Here is an 18370-nt window from a genome sequence, read left to right on the forward strand (position 1 = left end):
CAGAATGGATAGTTAAGTGAGAGATTGGAAGCTAGAGCGAGTTCTCACTGTAACATGCCCCCCTCCCCCCACCGCTCCCTGCATTATTAAAGAGGAGGTTGGACATATTCCCGAGTAACCGCGCAAAAATCTCACACCCTGGTCAGACCAATGTGGAAACAACTGCTGGAGCTGGAAGTGTCCTTCCTCTGTCTGCAGCTGAAATTGGGGGAGGGACAAACCAATAATTATTTTACCCCTCCTTATCTGCCTGCTAGAAGGCCTGTTTCCTGCCCTCATGGTTTCTGCCTAACAGATGGTGTTTCTTTTTTACAGCATTATGATCCTGGACTTGTTGTGGTGATGGTAAACTTAGCAGTGGTAATTTTTTATTTTCAGACTGAATTACTCCTTTTGTCATCAGTGCACCAATATGTTAGGCTTACTTTCTCTGTTGTAGCCTTCATCCTTCTGCTTGGTCTTTTTCATTTTCCTTTCCTTTCCTTATGCAACTTGTCTGATCCTTGTTCATTAAAGGGTAATGTTAAGAAGGGATGTATCTGTTTGTGTTAGAACTGCCAAAAAAATCAGTTAAAACATTAAATTCTAATACTGTCAAAAACTTGATTTCCCCACAATGTAATGGGCACTAGCACTTGCTACTGCAATTTATAAATAAATTAAAACAAACTTTGACTGCCTTAGGAGGCAAAAGTACTAATGCAGAGTTCATAAACAGGGGTTTACAGAGGTAATGAATTTGTACCAAAACTTTCTTGATTCTTGCAAAACAAATTCTGACAGACTGAAAAAACCAAAACAAAACCAAAAAAAGGAAATTTCTTTGACATTTCTTTTCAATTCTTTCATTGGACCATTTGTGTATTTTACCAGTAAATCCCTGATTGAGACGTTATGAAAGTGATATTGCACCTAGGAAGTCATTTTTATAACCTGTCTTTAATTTGGTCCTTTTGCTAAAGATTGCAGTCACTGCTTATTTATTATACCATTGGGCATAAGGTAGTAATGCATTTTCATTTTGTTTAACTGGCAGTCTTTAACAGTATCTAAAAGAAGTCTGTATTTTAGAACTTTTTTCTCTTTTTTTTTCTGGCATGAAATGGTCTTTATTAACTTCAACTTTCACTGTTAATTATTCCTAATTATCTCCTTATTTATTGTTTGAAAACAATAATGAGATACTGGTGATAAGTAAACTTCTGAATTTGTTTTTCATTATGTTTTAAAGACAAAAATTACACACAAGTATGGAGCAACTGGATATGAGTGGTTGCCAGTCACTTAGAGAATAGTTTCTTCTTTTTTCTCCAGGACTCCAGTCATGAATATAGCATTTATTTATTTATTTATTTATTTATTTTTAATTGGTTTTGGTAATACCTCAGATTTAGCCTGACAAAACTCATCTTTTAGCCCAAAGGTATAATACATATGTGTGTATAACAACAACAAAAACACAAAAAAGCAAACAAAAAAACAATTGTTTACACCAGCCTGAGTGAAATGATGAGGGAAGTAAACATTGTGTTTTTTCACTAAAGGTGTGCAACGGATAAGGTAAGTAAGTCCTCTTTTCAGTGGGCTTACATCACAATAAAAAGCGCAAGTTGTGATGTAAAACAGCTGTGGTAGTAAAGTGCTTGTCTGCCCCATTTTGCTTTGTTTGGCTGGTTATGAGTGGATTAAATATACATTTAAAAAAAATCTCCAGCATAGATTGATTAGTTAAAAGTCAATTTTCTTCGCAACTAGTCCTTTTCACAGCTTACCAATTGCTATAGCCAGTGTTAAATCCACTCTGGAAAATGGGATCTCAGAGCACCAGTTCAAAAGTAAAATTTGTCCCTAAGGGCAACTAACTGTTGCTTTTTATTTAAAAAATTTTCACAGCCCCAGTTAATTGTAAAACATCTTTTGAAAACAAAAAAATATTAAACATGCTGAGTTGCAGTTACCTAGTTGCAGTTTTCCTGTATCATGTTTGAAACAGTGCCCTTTTATTTAAGCATGTAATTTGAAGTATTTGTTACTGGTTTTAAAAGTGTATGTGGGGGGATGTCAGTAGATAGTAAGAGTGAAATGATTCTTAATGGAAAGTTATTTGGGGGTCTTTTTAAAAAGCAATTTCTGAAGTTTTTGATTTTAAATCTCCTGGTGCCATTGCTTAGAAGTGCTTTGCATTATTTATTTAATTTTGCCATAGTAATCTGGAATTATTTCCAACTGGAACGTCAACCAAGGTGGTTAGTTGGGCTTAAACTGGGAGAGGTAGGTTTGGTCGTAAGCTGTGAGAATGGCTTGTGTTTGGTTCACTGTAGCTTTCTGGTCTCTGCACTCCAAGGCAAGATCTCTAACCACCCAAACCCAATGTATGAAGTGAACTGTTGGCTTAGCTTTGCCTCTTACCTTGATTATGTGTTCCTGTTACAGGGAGAACAGATCCCATTCCGATTGTCGTCAAATATGATGTCATGGGCATGGGTCGCATGGAAATGGAGGTAAATTGATCTCGTTAGTTTATTTTTTTTAATGTTGTATTTATTGATATTCCAAATTCAGTTGCTAATGCAAGAATACATTTATCACAGTACCCCAGTGTTTATAGCAGCACTCTCAACAATAGCCAGATTATGGAAAGAGCCTAAATGTCCATCAACTGATGAATGGATAAAGGAATTGTGGTTTATATACACAATGGAATACTACGTGGCAATGAGAAAGAATGAAATATGGCCTTTTGTAGCAACGTGGATGGAACTGGAGAGTGTGATGCTAAGTGAAATAAGCCGTACAGAGAAAGATACCATATGTGTTCACTCTTATGTGGATCCTGAGACACTTAACAGGAACCCATGAGGGAGGGGAAGGAAAAAAAAAAAAAAAAAAAAGAGCTTAGAGTGGGAAAGAGCCAAAGCAATAAGAGACTCTTAAAAACTGAGAGCAGGGCTCCTGGGTGGCGCAGTCGGTTAAGCGTTCGACTTCAGCTCAGGTCACGATCTCACAGTCTGTGAGTTCGAGCCCCGCGTCGGGCTCTGGGCTGATGGCTCAGAGCCTGGAGCCTGCTTCCGATTCTGTGTCTCCCTCTCCCTCTGCCCCTCCCCCATTCATGCTCTGTCTCTCTCTGTCTCAAAAATAAACGTTAAAAAAAAAAAAAAAAAATTTGGGGCGCCTGGGTGGCACAGTCGGTTAAGCGTCCGACTTCGGCCAGGTCACGATCTCGCGGTCCGTGAGTTCGAGCCCCGCATCAGGCTCTGGGCTGATGGCTCGGAGCCTGGAGCCTGTTTCTGATTCTGTGTCTCCCTCTCTCTCTGCCCCTCCCCCGTTCATGCTCTGTCTCTCTCTGTCCCAAAAATAAATAAAAAACGTTGAAAAAAAAATTTAAAAAAAAATAAAAAACAAAAAACTGAGAACAAACTGAGGGCTGATGGGGGGTGGGAGGGAGAAGAGGGTGGGTGGTGGGTATTGAGGAGGGCACCTGTTGGGATGAGTACTAGGTGTTGTATGGAAACCAATTTGACAATGTATTTCATATATTTAAAAAAAAAAATACATTTATTAGAATGTAGTGTTAATATTTTTCTTTGGTCATTTAAAAATATATTGTACATTCTGGGGTGCCTGGGTGGCTCAGTTGGTCGAATGTCTGACTCTTGATTTCAGCTCAGATCATGATCCCAGAGTCACGGACTCAGCACTGAGCATGGAGCCTGCTTAAAATTCTCAGGGCACCTGGGTGGCTCAGTCTGTTAAACATCTGACTCTTGATTTCAGCTCAGGTCATGATCTCACAGTTACTGAGTTCAAGCCCCGCATCAGGCTCCTTGCTGACGGTGTGGAGCCTGCTTGGGATTCTCTCTCTGCCCCTCCCCACTCACATGTGTGCTTTCTCTCTCAAACTAAGTAAATAAACTTAAAATTTCTCGTGGTACCTGGGTGGCTCAGTTGGTTAAGCATCCGACTTCAGCTCAGGTCATGGTCTCACAGTTTGTGAGTTTGAACCTACATCAGGCTCCCTGCTGTCAATTCAGAGCCCGCTTTGGATCCTCTGTCTCCCTCTCTCTCTGCCCCTCTCCCGCTTGCACTCTTTCTCTCAAACATAAAAATAAACCTTTAAAAAATAAATAGAAATTCTCTCTCCCTCTGCCCCTCTCCCGCACTCATGTGTTCTCTCTAAAATAAAAAGTTAAAATATATATTTTTAAAAATTTTTTAAAAATTGATTTATTTTGAGAGAGAGACAGTGCAGGTGGGGGAGGGACAGAGAGAGAGAGAGAGAGAGGGAGGAAACCCCAAGCAGGCTCTGGACTGGCAGTGCAGAGCCCGACATGGGATTCGAACCCATGAAACCGCGAGGTCGTGACCTGAGCTAAAACCAAGATTCGGATGCTTACCCGACTGAACCACCCAGATGCCCCCCAAAATATATATTTTTTTTACATTCTCACCTACTGCTGCTTTTGAGGCAGGTAGATGACAGATAATTCCCCTATTTTAACAGAGGCATGAAGAAGTTGGATGTTGTGGTTTTGTTTTGTTTTGTTTGTTTTTTGTTTTTTTAGAAGAAGGCGCTTGCAAGCAAGGGAGAGGCAGAGGGAGAGGGAGGGAGAGAACCCCAAGCAAGCTCCATGCTCAGCACTGAGCCCTATGCAGGGCTCAATCTCATGTCCCAAGCTGAAATCATGCATTGGATGCCTAACTGACTGAGCCACCCGGGCGCTCCACGAAGCTGAATGTTTTGCCCAGGGTTGTACCACAAGGCAAGATCAGACTTCAAACCCAGACCCTGGTGCTCATTTCATTAGCCATTGTTGTTCAACTCTAAACATGTTTGTTGTGGTAGAAGCTTTGCCCATGTGTACAGCTGTCATCTGTGATACCTTCTTTTCATTGCCTAAAATCTTTTCTCCATTCATTCCTAATTCTTTGGCATTAAACGTTGAAGTAAAGTCTGTTATTATCAAAAATGTGCCTGTTGGGAACCACCAGCACAAAAGGATTAATTAGCTATTTTGCACACATATTTCTTGTGAGATGACAATAAAGCAAGAGGTGGCTGAGTTTATTTTTTTTTTTTTTTTTTTTTTTTTTTTTTTTTAATTTTTTTTTTCAACGTTTTTTATTTATTTTTGGGACAGAGAGAGACAGAGCATGAACGGGGGAGGGGCAGAGAGAGAGAGGGAGACACAGAATCGGAAACAGGCTCCAGGCTCCGAGCCATCAGCCCAGAGCCTGACGCGGGGCTCGAACTCACGGACCGCAAGATCGTGACCTGGCTGAAGTCGGACGCTTAACCGACTGCGCCACCCAGGCGCCCCAAGGTGGCTGAGTTTATAATATGAAGTTTTTAATTTCCATGCAATACTGTAGTTGTACAAATGACTTTTTAATAGTTAATTGGGGGTTCTTTAGGAATGAAGACTAATTATATCTATTTTTGTGAAGCTTGATTATGCTGAAGATGCTACCGAACGGCGCCGTGTCCTAGAAGTAGAAAAAGAAGACACAGAAGAATTGAGACAGAAGTATAAGGTACTTAAATGAAGCCAGTCTTGCATGTTGGGTGCTCACACTGAAAGAGGTACTTGTTTTGGTGAAGAGGATCTCTTTTGATTACAGCATTTATTTGACATTTGGTGATGATTATTAGTAGGCCTCAGGTTTCTGTTACTTGCCTATTTGTTGCCTTTGTAAAAACTATAGAGCTAATACTCTGTTGGGATGATTGCATTTGTATTTGAAAACACAGTGCCTGGTACACAGTAGGTGGTAGTAGCAGTAAAAATTGTTATTTAAGATTCCTTTGGGAACTTGAAAGTATTGCTAAGCCTTTTATTTTTCAGCGGATGAGGTATTTTAAGAATAATAAATTGAGAACTTTAGTATTTTCCTTTTTTAAAGGATTAGTTACAGAAAACTGCAGTTTAAACCATATTGTAAGTTAGCTTTCAAATAGAGTGGCCAGGGAACATGCCTTTCAAGATGTACTATGCCCAATCTCTACCAAAAAAAATAGGTAAATTTGAAGATAAGAAACAAGTTAAGATTATTGGTCATGATCCTTAAAGTGGGAAGAGGGAAAAAGGATTTATTTTTAAAAATCTGTTCTACCATACAAATATATACAACACGAAAACTGACAACTGTAAGGAGAAATTTTATATTTACCACAATAGTGGGAGATTTTAATGTATCTCCTTCAGTAACTGATTTAAAAAGTAGGAGAAAAATCAACAAAAGACATTTGAAAGATTTGAATAGTACATTAACAAATTTCACCTAATGGTTGGTATAGAACTATGAATCCACAATCACTGAAAATCAAAAATTTTGAAGATATATGGAACATTTATTTAATCAAAATTTTCTACCATAATCTGTGTATCAACAATTTTGAAGAATTGAAATCAAGCAAGCCACAAAGCAACCAAGTTTTAAAATAAAAGGTATGATTAAAAAAAAACAAAACAAAACCCTGTTATATTTTGAGAAAATTGTTAGTTTCCAGTCAGTGGAAGAAAAATTCACGGTGGTAACTGGAAAATATTTTGAACTGAAAGATACAAATACTGTATTTCACAATTTATAGAAGTAGCCTTAAGTAACATAGTTTAATTTTTTAAAATTTTTGATGCATTTATTTACATATTGTTATAAATATGTGCTTCATTCACTAATTTACACACTCTTTTTTAATTTTATTTTTTTAGTTTATATCCAAATTAGTGTATAGTGCAACAATGATTTCAGGAGTAGATTCCTCAGTGCCCCTTACCCGTTTAGCCCATCCCCCCTCCTGTACCCCTTCCAGTAACCCTCTGTTTGTTCTCCATATTTATGAGTCTCTTATGTTTTGTCCCCCTCCCTGTTCTTATATTATTTTTGCTTCCCATCCCTTATGTTCATCTGTTTTGTCTCTTTAAAGTCCTCATATGAGTGAAGTCATATATTTGTCTTTCTGTGACTAATTTCACTTAGCATAATACCCTCCAGTTGCATCCACGTAGTTGCAAATGGCAAGATTTCATTCTTTTTGATTGCCAAGTAATACTCCAGTGTGTGTGTGTGTGTGTGTGTGTGTGTGTGTGTGTGTGTGTATCTTCTTTATCCACATACCACATCTTCTTTATCCATTCATCCATCGATGGACATTTGGGCTCTTTCCATACTTTGGCTGTTGTTGATAGTGCTGCTTATAAACATTGGGGTGCATGTGTCCCTTCGAAACAGCACACCTGTATCCCTTGGATAAATACCTAGTAGTGCAATTCGTAGGTCATAGGGTAGTTCTCTTTTTACTTTTTTGAGGAACCTCCGTACTTTTTCCAGAGTGGCTGCAACAGCTTACATTCCCATTCAATTTTTTTTTAATGTTTATTTATTTTTGAGAGAGAGGGAGTATGTATTTTGAGAGAGAGGGAGGGGCAGAGAGAGAGGGAGACACACAGAATCCGAAGCAGATTCCAGGCTCTGAGCTGCAGCACGGAGCCCGATGCGGGGCTTGAACTCATGAACCATGAGATCATGACCTGAGCTGAAGTCGGACACTTAATCAACTGAGCCACCCAGGTGCCCCCTCAAGTAATATATTTGATAGCAAATATATATCCTTAAATGCTGTGTTAGAGAAAGCAAGAAATGAAGTAAATGTTTCTCTCAGGAAGTTAGAGAAAGAATAGCAAAGTAAACACAAAGAAATAATAAAAGATTAAGAAAACAAAAATGAAGCATAAAACAAAGCCAAAAGTTAGCTGTTTGATGTACTTGTGATATTAAGAAAGAAAAGAACTTAGAAAACCAGTATCCATAATGAAAACAGACATTATTGCAGATGTAGTAGGCAGCACTAAAAGATAAAAATATTATGAATAACTTTATTCCATTGAATGCAAAAATAAGATTTAAATGGACAAATTCCTAAGAAATAGAACTTGCTAAAGTACACTAAAAAAAAAAAAAAAGAAAAGAAAGAAAACTTCAGTAGTTCTGTACCTATTATATAAATTGAATCTGTAGTAAAAAAGTCTTTCCAGAAAGCCCAATTAACTTCACTTAGTGAATTCTGTCAAAATTCATATAGGAAGTCACTTCAGTCTTAACCAATAATTTCTAATCTTCCAGAGAATTGAAAATGAAGAAAAAACTCCCCGCTCATTTAGTGAGAGTCTAGTACCACCTTGATGCTAAATCCTGACAAGGATACTTACATGATATTCTGATTTATAATACAGATGCAAATCTTAAAACACGAGCAATTACCGAACCAATTTAGGATGTATCAGTTATGCCAGGAATGCAAAATTGATTTAATGTTAGAAATATAGTCAACCACATTAAGAGATTAAAGGGAAAAAACTATATGATCATCTCAATAAATGTAAAAAAAAAAAAAAAAAAAAAGCAGTATATAACATTCTTCATTCATGCATGATGAAAAGTCTTGTCCAAATTGATAAGAAAGAACCTTCCTTAACCAGGTAGAATGCTTACAAAAACCATATAGGAAACATTATACAGTCTTTAATTGGAGGTCTCAAAATGTTAATACCTGACCTAGGTGTTCCTGCTGTGAGTAGAAAGTGTAAATCCTTTAGGTCCACCAGTGAACTGGTCTGAAATTCCAATCTCTTAATTTGTTTATATCCTGATAGATGGCGAGTTTCTTGATGCGTTTAAGAGACAGCAGGTAATGATAATAGTGAAATTTTTTTAGTTCCTGTTTCAAGGATGAAGACAGCTTTCTTTTTTTTTAAATTCTTACTTATTACTATTTTTTTTCTTAATGTTTATTTTTTGAAGGAGAGTTCACACGAGGGAGGGGCACAGAGAGAGGGGAGACACAGCATCTGAAGAGGCTCTAGGCTCTGAGCTGTCAGCACAAAGCCCGATGCAGGGCTCGAACTCATGAAACATGAGATCATGACCTGAGCCGAAGTTGGACGCTTAACCAACTAAGCCACCCAGGCGCCCATATTTATTTATTTTTTTAAGTAATCTTTACACTCAACATGGGGCTTGAACTCCCAACCCCAAGATCAAGAGTTGCATGCTCTATGTTGGGTTCATGGGACAGTGCATACACTGGTGCTATTACTAATATGTTCTCTGCTTTTCTATATGTTTGAAGCATCTTATAATTAAAAACTAAAAATAAATAGATAAAAAGAATCAACATACATGGAATAAAAAAAAAAAAATGCATGTTCTATCAGCTGAGCCAGCCAGGTGCCCCATGCAGAGAACTCTTCCTATTTCTGAACTTTTCGCAGGGAGAGCTTAATTAGCCTCTTGCCATCAAGGTCCTGAGGCCTAATCTTCAAGCATCTAGGGATTTCTCTGTCTTGTTGAGCTCAGCTCTATGTTAAATTTTTTGTGTTTTGGGGTGTCTGGCTGGCTCAGTCGGTTAAGCGTCCTACTTTTGGATCTTGACTCAGTTCTTGATCTCAGGGTCAGAAGTTCATGCCATGCATTGGGCTCCAAACTGGGCATAAAGCCTACTTACAACAGGGACGCCTGGGTGGCTCAGTCGGTTAAGCGTCCGACTTCAGCTCAGGTCATGATCTCGCGGTCCGTGAGTTTGAGCCCCGCGTCGGGCTCTGTGCTGACCGCTCGGAGCCTGGAGCCTGTTTCGGATTCTGTGTCTCCCTCTCTCTCTGACCCTCCCCCATTCATTCTCTGTCTCTCTCTGTCTCAAAAATAAATAAACGTTAAAAAAATTTTTTTTAAAGCCTACTTAAAACGAATGAATGAATGAATGAATGAATGAATAATTTTTTAATGTTTTGTTTTATCCAGAATTACAACATGGTGAAATCATCTTCATTCCCTTCCTTTTTTCCTTTCGTAGTCTCTTATCCCTACCCTTTTCTTTATGCACTAGTCAACCCTTTTGGACTGGCTTTAGCACTTTTCACTGAACCACTTTATTCAAGGCCACAAAACACCTGTTTTTGCTAAGTCCAGTAGGCTTTTTCAAACTTGTATTACATATTTTTTTTAAAAAAATTTAATATTTATTTTTGAGAGAGAGGGGTGCAGAATGGGAGCAGGGGAGGAGCAGAGAGGGAGACAGAGAATCTGAAACAGGCTCCAGGCTGTCAGCACAGAGCCTGACACAGGGCTCAAACCCATGAACCATGAGATCATGACCTGAGCCAAAGTCGGACACTTAACCAACTGAGCCACCCAGATGCCCCCAAAACTTGTATTCCATTTTGTTTCTTGGCAGCATTCAATACAATTGACCATTTTTTCCTCTTTAAAGCCTTTTCTTTTCTCTTGTTTTTGAAGATTTTATACTTTCCTAGATTCCTCCTTCCTATCTCCCTTACTGCTTCTATATAGATTCCTTTTTGGTCCCTTCTTTTCTGCCTGAACTTTAGATGTTAGAGTTCTTCATATTCAGACCTGGGCACTCTTTTTTCTTTCTAACACTGTCCATAGGCACTGAATGGTTATGACGTTATGTTTCATTATCTTTCATTTGGTTCTTTTTTTCATCCTTTAGGTTCTTTTTTATCTTTAGGTGTTAGCTTAGAAATCTTCCCTCATCACCCAATTTAAATAAATCCTCCACTCTACCTCATTCTCTTGTAACACTCTCTTTTATCATTTATAATTATAAAATTTTGTTTGTTCACTTTCTTATAGTCTGTCTACAGTACTGGGCAGAAGGGGCCTTGAGGAGAGAGACTGTGTCTATTTGCCCGTTTATATACTGTATTCAACATAATGCCTGACACATAAGTAGTCAGTAAATACGAGTTGAATAAATAATTTCTTTGAAATAAGGGGAAAAGCCAGATTTATTTGGTATACTGTCCGAAATAGAAATATTCTAGGGGTGCCTAGGTGGTCAGTACATTAAGTGTCTGACTCTTGGTTTTGGCTCAGGTCATGATCTCACAGTTTCATGAGTTCAAGCCCCACATCAGGCTGTGCTGGCAGCAAAGAGCCTCCTTGGGATTCTCCTTTCTCCCTCTCTCTCTGTCCCGCCCCAACTTGCACTGTCTCTGTCTCAAAATAAAGAAACTTAAAAAAAAAAAGAAATATTCTAAAGAATACATTTTATGTATTGTTTTCAAGTAGAAGTCTTAGGCAGATGTATCTGATGGGAAGATCATATGTCTGAACCCTGGGGTTTTTTTGTCTTTTGGTTTTTTTTTTTTAAGTTTATTTATTTATTTTGAGAGAGGGAGAGCATGTGTTCGTGCACACGGGGAACGGGCAGAGAGAGAGGAAGAGAATCTCAAGCAGGCTCCTCACTGTGAGCGCAGAGCCCGACATGGGGACATGGGGCTCGAATTTACAAACCCTGAGATCATGACCTGAGCCAAAGTCAGATGCTTAACCAACTGAGCCACCCAGGTACCCCTGAACCCTGGTTTTAAGGGAGGTTGAGAAAGTGAGTTTTCTGATTTCTATCTTGGGAAAACCAGCACTGATAAAGAAGGCTATCCACAAGTTGCTTAATAGCCAGACAACATGAAACTACCCAGGCTGCTTAGCAGAAATGATGCTGAATGATTGAATATGGCAAAAATTACAGTGTGCTGTATGTTCACTTTGTAGTTTTAATAAATTTATCCAAACTAGTTCAATACTGACATTCCACAAAATACAGCAACCTTTTCTTGTTTACTGATTAACTAGCTTATGTGAGAAATGGTAGATGATAGAACTGCCTTAAAAATGTATCCAGAAGATACGAAACTGAATAGGAGGCCAATGTCCGAAGGCTTTGAAATGAGACTTATCTTTAGATCTATTAACTAGAGGAGCTACTAATTGTGAGACTAATATATCTACCCTTGCTGTAAAAGGCTAACAAGTAATCATTTGTCTTTTTTTAAATTTTATTTATTTTAGAGAGAGAGTGAGCGGGAGAGAGGGGCAGAGGGAGAGACAGAATCCCAACCAGGCTCCACTTTCAGTGCAGAGCCTGATAGAGGGTTCAATCCCATGACCGTGGGATTATGACCTGAGATGAAATAGAATCAGATGCTCAACTGAGTGAGCCCCCCAGATGCACCAGTAGTCATTTATCATTCCCTATCTATTATATATTCTTAAAGTAAGCTAGAGAAAAGAAAATATTAAAATCATAAGAAAGAGAACACAGGTGGCTCAGCCAGTTAAGTGTCCAACTTGGGCTCAGGTCATGATCTCATGGCTTGTGAGTTTGAGCCCCATGTCGGGCTTTGTGCTGACAGCTCAGAACTTGGAGCCTGCTTCGGATTCTGTGTCTCCCTCTCTGTCTGTCCCTCCCCTGCTCACTCTGTGTGTGTGTGTCTCTCTCTCTCAAAAATAAATAAACATTAAAAAATTTTTTTTTAAAGAAAGAGAAGATACATTTACTGTACTGTACCGTATCGGTACTATGAGTTGATGTTATCTGTTTACAAGATGAATAATCTGTCAGTACCTACCTCAATATTGTCTTATATGACACAAAATGTTGTAGCCGTTGTACTTATCATTAATACTGTAATCAAAAATAAAAAAGGTAGAGGAGCCTCGGTGGCTCAGTTGGTTAAGCATCTGACTCTTGATTTTCGCTCAGGTCGTGATCTCATGGTTCATTAGTTCAAGCCCCACATTGGGCTCTGTGTTGACAGCACGGAGCCTGCTTTAGATTCTCTCTCTCCTCTTCCTCTGTCTCTGCCCTGCTCTGCTCACACTCTTGTTCTCTCTCAAAAATAAGCAAACATTTAAAAAATGAAAAGCTAACATGAAAAAGAAATTATAAGGATTCATATATTGATAATGAAGAAGCAGTAGTATGATTGCTTTATGGTGACCTAATCAGTGCAGTTACTTCACAGTAGCCTAGACTATACACTAATGAATGCTTATAAAATTTTTATGGCATACCACATGTTCTTAATACATTACTGAAACATTGTTACATTAAAATATATATCTATATATCTGCATAGATATATAGATATTTCCCTGAGTTGATAGCTTGATACTCAGCTTCTCCAGTTATAAGAGAGCCATACAGTACATAATATAATTCTTTGAAAGCAAAGTTATAAAATAGTTAAGAAAACTAACACATTATTACTTTCCATCAAGTGTTACTTACCTTATTCCTAAGTAAGGATAGGCTATCCACTTCCATACAGCCTTGCACAGGATGTCCTACATTATGAGTACTTGGGAAATGATGATGACATAAAAACATCTCTCAGAATTCTTGTCATATAGTTACTAGATTTTCACACAAAGACAGTAACACACATACACAGCAGATAAGTTTATTAACTATATGGCATGATGATTATATTACTGGTCATTAAGTGGAAGTGGATTATGATAAAGGTTTTCTTCATCTTCACATTGAGAAGGCTGAGGAGGAAGAAGAGGGGTTGGTCTTGTATCAAGGGTAGAAGGAGGTAGAAGGGGAGGTAGGAGAAGCTGGCACACTTAGTATAACTTTATGGAAATACGTCATTATTTCTGTCTTATTTATTTATTTATTTATTTATTTATTTATTTATTTATTTATTTATTTATTTTGCTTTTTCATTTTCAAAAAAATGTTTCTATTCATTGTCTTCCGCCATTTGCTTTAATTTCAGTGCTTGTGTCCTAGATGGGTCCATGTGGTAAAAGAAGTCAAAAGCAGTCTTGAATAATCAGAACCCTTCTTCCAGATGGATTACTGCCAACTTGTTCTCTGGCACTGCTGCTTCTACATTTTCTTCTTTATTGTCTGGCTCTGGTGTGGAAGCAGTTGTCTCCATTGAGTTGTCTTCTGTTAATCCCTCTGTTAGCTCTTGAATTTCTTCAAGATCCATATATTGCACCCTTCCCCACCACCATCACTTCCCCTCCCCCCATTTACTATTTCTTCTGTGATTTCTGTGATTGGCTTTATTATAAATTCTGTGAAATCACGCACAACATCTGGACACAGTTTTCTCCGGCAGGAATTTATTATTTGGAAATGTTATGGCTTTCACGGCTTTTTCTGTAACAACAATGGCATCTTCAGTGGTGTAATCCTCCCAGACTTTCATATTCTCTCTCTTGGGGTTCTCTTTCATAGTGTTCACAATCCTTTCTGTAGTGTACTGTGTATAATAACCCCGTGATCTAGAGGCTGAATTAAAGACCTTGTGTTTGGGGGCAGAAAGACTACTTCAGTGCCTTTGCTGAATTCACCAGGTTCTGGGTGGCTGAGGGATTGTCCAGTATCAGAAGAACTTTAAAAGGCAGTCTGTACTGGCAAGTACTTCCTGACTTCAGGGACAAAGCACTGATGGAAGCAATCCAGAAAAAGCATTCTTCTTGTCCAAGCCTTCTTGTACAACCAAAAGACTGATAGCTGGTGTTTATTTTTTCACTTTAAGGCTAGGGGTTGGGGTAGGGGTGGAGGTGGAAGTTAGCTTTATAGGTAAGGGCAGTCCTGATCATAAACCCAACTGTATTTGCATAAAACAGTAGTGTTAGCCTCTCCCCTCCTGCCTTAAATCCTGGTGTCTGCTTCTCTTTCTTGCTAATAAATGTCATGTGTGGCATCCCATCCCCAGAGTAGGACACTTTTATCTGCATTAAAAACTTGTTCAGACAGATAACCTTTTTCCTCAGGGATTTTCTTAATGGCGTCTGGGAACTTGTCTGCTGCATCCTGGTTGGAAGAAGCCGCTTTTCCTGTTATCTTGATAGGTTTTGGCCAGACCTCTTTATAAAATTATCCAACCATCTTTTGCCTGCATTAAATTCTCTAGCTTTAGATCCTTCACCTTTTGCTTTAAGTTGTCATATAATCACTTCACTGTTTTTTAACCGTATCAGAGTCCGTATGTATTCCTTTCTTATAGCAATCCTAAACACACAAAAGCTTCCTTTTCAATACGAGATTGAAAGGTTTTGCACAAAAAGTGCAAGGTTTTTGCACCGGCTAATTCAGCTGCAGTGGCAGCTTCACAGGTTTCCTCTTTCTTTCTTTCTTTCTTTCTTTCTTTCTTTCTTTCTTTCTTTCTTTCTTTCTTTCTTTTAAATGGTCCTTACATTGGATTCATTTATCTTCAAATGTCAGGCAACCACTGTTGCTGATGTAAATCTATGGTATTTATCTAGCAGTTCACCTTTTTCTTGTAATGTCATGACTTTTTTCTGCTTGTGAGCATTTACAGCATCACGAGTGGCACTTTGTGTGGGTCCTGTGGTGTTATTCAAGGTTTACGGTATTGCACTAAACATGATGAAAAATACACAAGAACTAGGAGAGATCACTTTTCACTGCAGTACCCAATTTGCTAGAGAGATGAACTGCTCATGCAGAGATGATTAACATCACACAGCATTTTAAGTGGATATTCTCAACACTTGAGCTCACCCCAGCAGCAACAGGAGATAGCTGTGAAATTATTACAGTAGTACAGCATGTACTGTAGTTCTTTATGCAGTTATGATTTAATACATCATCTTTACATTTGTTCACATTTCTCTCTGCCAGTGGTACCATTTAAGGTCTGTAAGTGTGTACATAAGTTTTGATAAATTTTAACTGTTTGTAATAGGTTTGCATGTGTTTTATGGTAATAAATGATAAACTAGTATCTACAAGTGTTTTATGCATTAATGACACACTGTTTTTTTCTTTTTTCTTTTTTCTTTTTTTCTTTTTTTCTTGTTGGTATTTTTTAGACTATGTGGTTTATCTGCAAATTTTTTCAAATTGTTGCAGATCTCCAAAAACTTTCCAATATACTTATTGGAAAAAATCCTCATGTACGTGGACCCATGCAGTTCAAATTCATTCAAAGATCATGTATTCAGCTTGTTTTGAGATGTCTTTTGATGTCTAGCTTTTAAATGGAACTGCTGAGGCAAATTGGACCACCTTTTTGGGTCAGTCCCACAGTTTTGAGCCAAAACCTCATTAAGACCAGTGGATAACCAACATGTCTGTGTTGGCTTTTCAGATTAGCAGTGCAGCTTATTTGGAGAATAGCCTCTTAATATTTAATTCCATAACTGGCCACAGTCTCAAGTAATGCTTTTGCCTTAAAGTCTAAAAAAAAGATGGGGCGCCTGGCTGGCTCAGTGAGTAGAGCATGTGACTCTTGATCTTGGGGTCATGAGTTCAAGCCCCACATTGCTTGTAGAGATTACTTAGAAGAAAAAAAGTTAATTAAGTTGAGTATTGATATAGTTGCTCCAGCTTTATTTCGGCTAGTATTTGCCCGACATACATCTTTTTCTGTCCTTTAACTTCCAACTTTCTGAGTTGTTTCTTGAGTTTGGGGATATCTCTTGTGATCAACATGTAGTTGGATTTTGTTTTTCTGGTGATTTTTTTTTTTTAGTACATCTACATTTCTTTTTTCTTTTTCTTTTATTTCTTTTTCTTTCTTTCTTTCTTTTTTTTTTTTTTTAATGTTTATGTATTTATTTTGAGAGAGGGAGAGAGAGAATCCCAAGCAGGCTTGATGCTGTCAGTATGGAACCTGACATGGGGCTTAAACTCAACAAAACCATGAGATCATGACCTGAGCCAAGATGAAGAGTTGGACGCCTAACCAACTGAGCCACCCAGGGGTCCCAGTACCTTTACATTTCTTGTGATTTCTTATCTGCCTTTTTACTTTATATTTTGCTGATTTTTCTGTCCTGTCTTACCTTTATAAAATTGAAGTTTTCTTTTTTTCCCTTCACTATTTCTGTTCTTCTAATAATTACCCTTGGGAGTTTAAATTATGCTTAATTTAACAAAGTCTAAAGTTAACTCCATCGCATTAGAAGGACTCGAGAACATTTAAACTTTGAATGCCCTCTTCTGTTACATTTGGCTATATCAGCTAGCATTTTGCTTTTTATCCTTTTTCAGTCCTGCAAACTAGGTATTGTTTTTGTTATTATGTGTATACATGTGTGTGTGTATATATATGTCTATATTTATATAATTTTTGTTATATTTTTTTGTTTTTGTTATGTATTTGTGTGTGTGTGTATCATATATTTTTATTGCTTACCATTTACTTTCAGTATTTCAGACCTTTTTACTGGCATCATTTTCCTTTTTCCCTAAAGTATATTCTTAAGGAAACAGTGACATTCAGGTCCACAGTTAGAAACATGTTTAATACAGGGCTGCCTGGGTGGCTTGGTTGGTTGAGTGTCTGACTCTTGATTTTGGCTCAGGTCATGATCACAGGGTCATGGAATCGAACCCCGCTTCGGGCTCTACACTCAGGGTGGAGCCTGCTTAAGATATTCTCTCTCACCCCACTAAAAAGGAGAACTATAGACCAATTTCCCTGATGAACATGCATGCAAAAATCCTCAACAAGATATTAGCCAACTGGATCCAACAATACATTAAAAAAATTATTTACCACAACCAAGTGGGATTTATACCTAGGATGCAGGGCTGGTTCAATATCCGCAAAACAATCAACGTGATTCATCACATCCAATAAAAGAAAGGACAAAAACCATATGATCCTCTCAATAGATGTAGAGAAAGCATTTGACAAAATACAGCATCCTTTCTTGATAAAAACCCTCAAGAAAGTAGGGATAGAAGGATCATACCTCGAGATCATAAAAGCCGTATATGAACGACCCAACGCTAATATCCTCAATGGGGAAAAACTGACAGCTTTCCCCCTATGGTCAGGAACAAGACAGGGATGTCCACTCTTGCCACTGTTATTCAACATAGTATTCGAAGTCTTAGCCTCTGCAACCAGACAACACAAAGAAATGAAAGGCATCCAAATCGGCCAGAAGAAGGTCAAACTTCCACTCTTTGCAGATGACATGATACTCTATATGGAAAACCCAAAAGATTCCACCAAAAAACTGCTAGAACTGATTCATGAATTCAGCAAAGTTGCAGGATATACAATCAATGCACAGAAATGAGTTGCATTCCTATTCACCAACAATGAAGCAACAGAAAGAGAAATCAAGGAATCAATCCCATTTACAGTTGCACCCAAAACCATAAAATACCTAGGAATAAATCTAACCAAAGAGGTAGAAAGTCTATACACTGAAAACTATAGAAAGCTTCTGAAAGAAATTGAAGAAGACACAAAAAAATGGGAAAAGATTCCATGCTTCTGGATAGGAAGAACAAATATTGTTAAAATGTCGATAGTACCCAAAGCAATCTACATATTCAATGCAATCCCTACCTATCAAAATAACACCAGCAGTCTTCACAGAGCTAGAACAATCCTAAGATTTGTGTGGAAACAGAAAAGACCCTAAATAGCCAAAGCAATCTTGAAAAAGAAAACCAAAGCAGGAGGCATCACAATCCCAGACTTCAAGCTATACTACAAAGCTGGAATCATCAAGACAGTATGGTACTGGCACAAGAACAGACACTCAGATCAATGAACAG

General features: G+C 38.0%; 1 protein-coding gene across 12 annotated transcripts in view; it reads left to right on the forward strand.

Annotated features, from left to right (window-relative positions):
• GPATCH8 (G-patch domain containing 8) overlaps positions 1–18370 on the forward strand; it is a 101350-nt gene that overhangs the window by 53937 nt on the left and 29043 nt on the right. For 6 of the 12 annotated variants that reach the window (XM_019434758.2, XM_019434759.2, XM_019434764.2 and 3 more), the window contains 2 exons: positions 2434–2501; positions 5446–5532. In XM_019434758.2, coding sequence (XP_019290303.1) covers positions 2434–2501; positions 5446–5532 — 155 coding nt within the window. Of the gene's footprint in view, positions 1–315; positions 361–1362; positions 1561–2433; positions 2502–5445; positions 5533–18370 lie in introns of those variants that run through there. The other 6 variants (XM_019434763.2, XM_019434765.2, XM_019434762.2 and 3 more) reach the window with 2 other exon arrangements.

This window comes from Panthera pardus, unplaced genomic scaffold (assembly GCF_024362965.1).
Source record: "Panthera pardus isolate Hobbes unplaced genomic scaffold, ASM2436296v1 HiC_scaffold_3, whole genome shotgun sequence".
In the NCBI taxonomy this organism is placed as follows: Eukaryota; Metazoa; Chordata; class Mammalia; order Carnivora; family Felidae; genus Panthera; species Panthera pardus.